Raw genomic sequence first — 6,157 nt, 5'->3', positions numbered from 1 at the left:
GGAGGACAAAGCGAGCAGGGTCAGTTCCGGCGGTTAGGGCAACCTTGTCCTCGCCCCCCCCCCCCCCCCGCCCTCCTGCTCCCCCGGGCGAGAGTGGTGCCCTTGCCCCCTTGCTCGAGGCCGGCTCAGCGAGTGCCCTTCGGTGGGAGGCCCCCCCCCCCCCCCCGAGGCGTACGCCCGGCCCCTTGCCCGCACCAACCCACCGCACGTACATCAAGGCAAATGCGCCAACTTTCCGCGGCAAAAGCCTGCCGAAGGATAGTCAGGTACGCCTTGTCCCAGCTGCGGACGATATCCCCGCCGGAAGACCGGATGATTCGCCGGATGTCGGCTGGTGCCACGCCGGTCACCGGGTCGAAAGGCACATTTCGCGGGGCCTTCTCATCGCAATCATACACCACATGGTACAGGCCGAGGCTTTCCAGCCGGGCCACCGCCTGGCCAGGATGGGCCAGGGAGAAAAGCTCGACGCCCCAATGGTCCACCCCTCCGGCGGCATACTTTTCCAAGGTGATCGCCGGCGAGGCTGAAGCCCCTCGCGCATGTCCGCCTGTGCGATGGCCGGCCGAGGCGGGCTCCTCGGCCGGGCTGCCAGCCCCGGCGTCGTAGTAGTAGCTCGAGGAATAGTCCGACGCCGAGGAGGATGAAGTGGCCGACGCATCGGCATAGGTCTGGTCATAGTCCTCGGTGTACTCCGGCGGGTCCTGTGGCGGTGGCTGGTGGTGTTGGTTCTGACGCCCATAACCGTGGGCATGGTCACGGCCCTGATCATGGTGATGGGGGTGGTGGTGGTGGCGGTGGCGGTGGTGCTGGTCCTCTTGAGCCCGGGCATGTGGCACATGGCCGCCGGTGACCACGCCCGGCGGGATGTCATGGTCGTGCTCGTGGGTTGCTGACCCGCGTCGGTCTTCCTCCTCCTCGGCCTTGGAGCCTCGGAAGAGGATCAGCAGGACGCCGACCAAGACCCACACCAGGAGGACTATTCGCTGGCGGCGAATGAATAGGCCGATCATTGTTGCTGAGGGCCGTCAGGTCCTGGTAAATGCCGAAGAAGTCCTCCTTGTAAGACTGTCTCCAACGATCCGGCTAATGGCGAAATTCATGCGCGGGCGACTGCTTCGCTGATCCGTCAGAGAGGGGTCCCGGTTTTTCCCCGTCCCCCGACCCACCGACAACAAATCGAACAAGTGTGTTTGCCGACGCCATGGTCAGTAAGCGTAGCCAAAGCGCGAGTGCGTCAGCATGCAATGTCAAGCCTTCGCCCTGCCGTCTCGGCCCCCGCCCGCCCGCCCGCCCGCCCGCCCGCCCCCCCTTCCCCCTCTTGGGCAGGCACCAATTAGAATTGCCCGCTCAGGCTCCCAGAGACAGCATGCGCCGGAGCCACAGGTGGATGTTGGGCAGGCGCGCTGGCGCTGTTCCCTCGAGATAGCTGCCAGGTTGCGTTCTTCCCAGAAGGAAAGGCCGAGTCACTTGAAGAGCGAAGAGGGCAAAATACCCAGGCAATAGCAAGACAGGAGGGGAGGCAAGAAGGAGGACAGGCAGGCAAAGTGTGCAGAGTTGGGAGGAGGGGAAAGGAGGCGGGGTGTTGCCTCTCCTCTCCGAAGGAGAGTCAATGGGACCTTTTCTTTCGCAAGTGGGCCCCCTCCACGAATGCAAAATTCCGCTTCCGCAGCCCTAGGGCCTGTGTTATCTGGCAGTTTGCTCTCCTCCCCCTATGCCTCTCCCTCGTTCGCTCATCCGCGCCAACTCGCGCATACACTCACTCACTCACTCACTCACTCACACACACACACACACACACACACACACACACACACACACACACACACACGCACAGCCTATCCCGGTGCCGGCCCAAGGTGGATGGGTCTTCCAATCAAAAGGGGCGGGGCTGGTGCTTCACCCACAGCTCCTCCATGCAAAAGCCTTCGCAGCTCAGAAAAAAACCCAGGATTCCTGCCAGGGGACATGGCCAAATGCTCAGGCCACCTGGGAGGGGGCAAGCGGGGGGCGGGTCTCGTCCGGGAGGGAGATAGGGGCGGAAGAAAGCGCGCTATCATGTGGTTGTGGGCTAGGGAGTTCCAAGCCGTGCCGCTAATTATTGGGATTTCGGGCCCTGACACGCGTCCCCATCTCCCTCCCCCCCCCCCCCCCCCCCCCACCTGTGAACTATGCCAGCTCGGCGTGCTGTCGAATTACGGATGATGAGTGGGCCAGGAGGAAGTAACCTGAGAAGCTGTTCCTTGTCCGTCACCCCCCGCCCCGCCCCCTTGCGGATCAAAATCGGTATCCCGCGTCAGCATGGCCTCCAGGGGCAACATTTGCCATCCGCCAGTGGCCTTTCCGCTGCCACCGGCCCTGTACGAGGGCGGGAGGAAGACTGTCCCAACGATGAGAGCCTGAACTCGGCCGCTGGAGGCGGGGGGGGGGGGGGGGGGGGGGGGGGGGCAAAACCCCTCGGCGGGCCGGAAGGACCCACCGCACCGCCCGTGGGATGGCTTCGGGAACGTGCCGGGGGGGGCGCGACGGCGAGCTCGATGCTCGCCCAGACCCAAGGAGAAAGACTTGATGTTCTGGCCCGAGGGCGGGGGGGGGCGGGGGCAAGAGGCAAGTGCAGGCCGGGCGGTTAATCAGTTTTGGCGGGGAAAATAACACATGACCCAGCTCGTGAGGTGGCAGCGTGGCCCCGAAATCAGTACTGTTGCTCTCCGTTTCCGGTTACCCTCGCCCGCCTATACCAGGCCAAACCCTTGCTCAGTTTCGGGGCTTCTGGAAGGGTGGGGGCTTTCCACTTCTTGAGCATGAGTGACACCAGTCGCCGAAGGCCAGGCGCCAGCCTGGTCTTGCGTGTCTTTCGGATTCTTTGCAGGCGCTTCCGGTGTTTTTTCATCCCGCCGGGCCGGGCTCTGAAGGCGCCTGTCGGCCTGTCCCTTCCTCCGGACCGCAACCTCTGCGGCTGGCGTCCATTGTCTATCCCTGTTCGCGGGCCCGTGGTCTTCTGTCTTCTCTTGGGCTGCTGCTGCTACTGCTGTTGCTGCTGTTACCGCGAGCTGTCTGGCATGTATGTCTTCCGTTTGCTCCTCTTCCAATCTGTGATACCAGCATATCATTCTACTCCAGGGTTGGCTCGCCGGACGCCGGCGCCCTCATATCCTCGCTTTTTCGGCACGGTGGTCGGGCTGAGGCGGGGAAGACCTGTGTCGGTACTCTTGCATCACTTTTTATCCCCCCCCCCCCCCACCCCTCCCTGATTCAGCGGGGGCCGGGCTCATGCTGCCGCATCAGTGAACGCGGTCGGGGGGTGTGCGGGTAACGAGAGCTTGGCGGTTGGTGTCCGGGCATGTAGTCGCCGGTGGCTCCTATTTACTCTTTGGCTCGGAGGGGCTCACGCGTAGCCGGCCCGCGCAGCATGGTACTTCCGTGTGTGCCCCCCCCCCCCCCCCCCCCCCCCCCCCCCCCGGGGCTTCTGAGCAGCGCGCCATGGGGCCCGGCGGTTCGTGGCTGGCCCGACGGCTCGCTGTCACCCCGGGCCGATACAGAGGCACAAGGCGGGAGGGGGCGGGGGCGGGAGGGTCTGTGGTGGGGGTGCGCGCGTGCGCGGGAGCATTTTGTTCCCATGCCTTGTTCGCGCGGGCCAGCCCGTTACACGCTTGCCTCACGGCCCGGGGGGGGGGGGGGGGGGCGAGGTAGGGGGAGGGAAACAGACCTTTTTGACGATCCGCCCTCCTGCCTGGCCACCCAGGCGGATCGCCCTCACCCCTTTGCTTGATTTAGTTGTTGTTGTTACATCCTCTTCTCCAAGGTTTGTCCATTGCCGCCTCTTTCTCGCGTTCCTGCCTTCCTTCTTCGGTTCTCTCCGCCTCCTCCGCCCGATTTCTGACGCTTCTCCGTCTGTGTCTTCCCCCTTGGCGCCCGGTGCCCCGTTCCCCTTTCGGGTTTCATCTTCCTCCTCGACCATAGCATAATAAAACTATGAGCCGCTGTTCGTTCTCCCTCCGCCTCCCCCCCCCCCCCCCGTCCTCCCTCACCACGCCCGGCACATCGCTGACATACACCGCCTCCTCCCGTGTCTTGATGATCCTGCTTCGTCTGTCAGCCGACCACGTTGCAGCTCCCGTCCCTGCCCCCATGCCTGCGTCTAGCGCCCCGTCCTCGACCATGCCCTCCTCCTCCTCCTCCTCCTCCTCCTCCTACGTGCGCCCCATAGGCCCTGTCGCCTCCTGAAGATGCCTCCTCTCCCCTTCATTTGCCCCCCCCCCTCCTCCTCCACCATTGCACATCCTGCACAAAGCCACACACGTGGGGGGGGAGAGTCGTCAGGGGATAGTGCGCGTGTGCGCGCACGCTGTTCAGGGTGATCTCCCATCGGCTGCCTCACTTCGCCTTGCCCCCTTCCCCCTTCCCCTCCACAGTCGTCCTGCTGCCCCTGCTGCCTCCCTCCCTCCCTATCTTTCTTTCTTCCTCTCCTTGCATCCATCAACACACTGCCATTCGGAGGGGGAGGAACGGCGGTCCACCGAGGAATCTCGTCTGCTTCCGTTCTTCTCCCCAATGGAAGAGGGCCCCTTGCTGAGCGACCGCTCTGCTGTGTGACATTGGGCAGGGGGCGCGCGTGCGCGCCCATCCCCCTCCCCTCGCCATCCTTCGATCACCTTGTTGGAGCATGTCACACACTATGGTGCCCTCTTCTCTCCCTCCCAATGGGGCCTATCTGCATCGGCAGTGCTGGCGCGCGCGCGCGCCCCTCGCTCCTGCTCCTCGCTCTCTCTCTCTCTCTCTCTCCCTCCCGCCCCTTTGTCCCACTGCCTGGACAATTGGTCACACATCTCCTCAGTGCTGGTGCTGCGTCGGCTCAAGGGGGAGTACGCTCTCCTCCCGGTGAATACTCGCCCCCTTTGGGGCCATTCATCACCTTTCGCTCTTCTCTGCGCATACGTGCGGCGAAGAGCAGAGCAACAAGCATGCACCCGGCGACAAGCATACCCGCTGCCCTTCTTTCCTCCTTCTCTCCTCGCCGCACGGCGCGGGGACACACACAAGGACTGGGGGCCTGATGATGATGACGACCGAGAGACAAAGAGAGAGAGAGAGAGCGCGCGCGAGCGAGAGCAATCGCTTGCCGCACTTCCCACATACCAAGCACGCAGTGGAGAGATGGATGTCGAGGCAGAGACTCTGGCCACCCAGAGGCACGCCAGGCGTGTCTTGCTCCCCCTCCCCTTCCCCTTATATTCTCCTCCTCCATTTGGTACGAGGCGGGGTGGGGGGGAAGCCTCTGTGGTGTGCTCGTGCCTGTGTGTTGTGTTTGTATCACATCCACCACCAAGAAAGAAGGAGCGACTGATGGCGGTCGGGAGCCTGTGATCCACATGCGCGTGCGTCCGCATCCGCGCACGTGCATCCTCACTTCTCGGCTCCACGGCGAGGGCGCGCAAGAGTGCAAGGCAGAGCGTACCACGGCATGTCCTTCTTCGGTCCTTTCAGGTGGCTTTTCCATGGCCCTTTTCTCTTGAAGAATAAGCGGCGAACTGGAGAAACGCCCCCGCTCCCCCCCCAAGGCAGTAAGAATGGTCACAAATGGTCCCGGGCTTGCATGATTGTCCCGCCTGTGTGTCGGTGTGTCGGTGTGTCGGTGTGCCTGTGTGTCCGTGTGCATGCACACCGACACACGCACATGCACACATGCAGCTTAAGCAGGATCGCCTCCCCCTTCCCTTTATAATACCCCCCCCCTCTCCCTATCCTTCTCCTGCCGCTTGCTCACTTTAACTCACACTCATGCTTTGATTGGGCACTTCATCCCCCCTGCAATCTGCTCTCGTTTTGTCCTTCTCTTTCTCCCTCCTCCCTCCGCCTCCTGCCCCTCTCTTCCTCTCTCCGGGCCGGCCCGTAGAGTGCTCCCGCGTATGGCTACTCGGGCCCCTCTGGCAGCAGCCACTACAGTGGTGGTGCCTCCTCGGCCGGCATCACTCGCGGCGGTGGCAGTTCTTCCTCTTCCAGTGCCCCCTCCTCCTCTTCCGGCTCTTCCGGCGCCCCTCCGTCCAGCAGCGGGTCCTCCTACGGCGGTAGCTCGTCTTCCTATGGCGGCTACAGCGGCAGCAGCGGCTACGGTGGTAGCAGCGGCGGCTACGGCGGCAGCAGCGGCGGCTACGGCGGC

The 6,157-nt window shown here is 63.8% G+C and overlaps 2 protein-coding genes across 2 annotated transcripts in view; one reads left to right on the top strand and one right to left on the bottom strand.

The window, feature by feature from the left end:
• Window positions 1-1,013, bottom strand: part of H696_00323 (hypothetical protein) — a gene marked incomplete at both ends in the record, with an annotated part of 6,009 nt that extends 4,996 nt beyond the window's left edge. Inside the window, one exon of the mRNA XM_009494170.1 lies at window positions 213-1,013. Within this exon, the coding sequence (XP_009492445.1) occupies window positions 213-1,013 (801 nt within the window). The remainder of the gene's footprint in view (window positions 1-212) is intronic.
• Window positions 1,014-6,080: 5,067 nt separating this feature from the next.
• The window catches only part of H696_00322 (hypothetical protein), a gene marked incomplete at its 5' end in the record, with an annotated part of 2,762 nt that continues 2,685 nt past the window's right edge, over window positions 6,081-6,157 (top strand). The window contains one exon of the mRNA XM_009494169.1: window positions 6,081-6,157. Coding sequence (XP_009492444.1) covers window positions 6,081-6,157 — 77 coding nt within the window.

Source organism: Fonticula alba, assembly GCF_000388065.1.
Source record: "Fonticula alba strain ATCC 38817 unplaced genomic scaffold supercont2.1, whole genome shotgun sequence".
NCBI classification, from domain to species: domain Eukaryota; order Rotosphaerida; family Fonticulaceae; genus Fonticula; species Fonticula alba.
The sequence above is the reverse complement of the archived record's forward strand: the minus strand, read 5'-3'. Positions and strand labels throughout refer to the sequence as shown.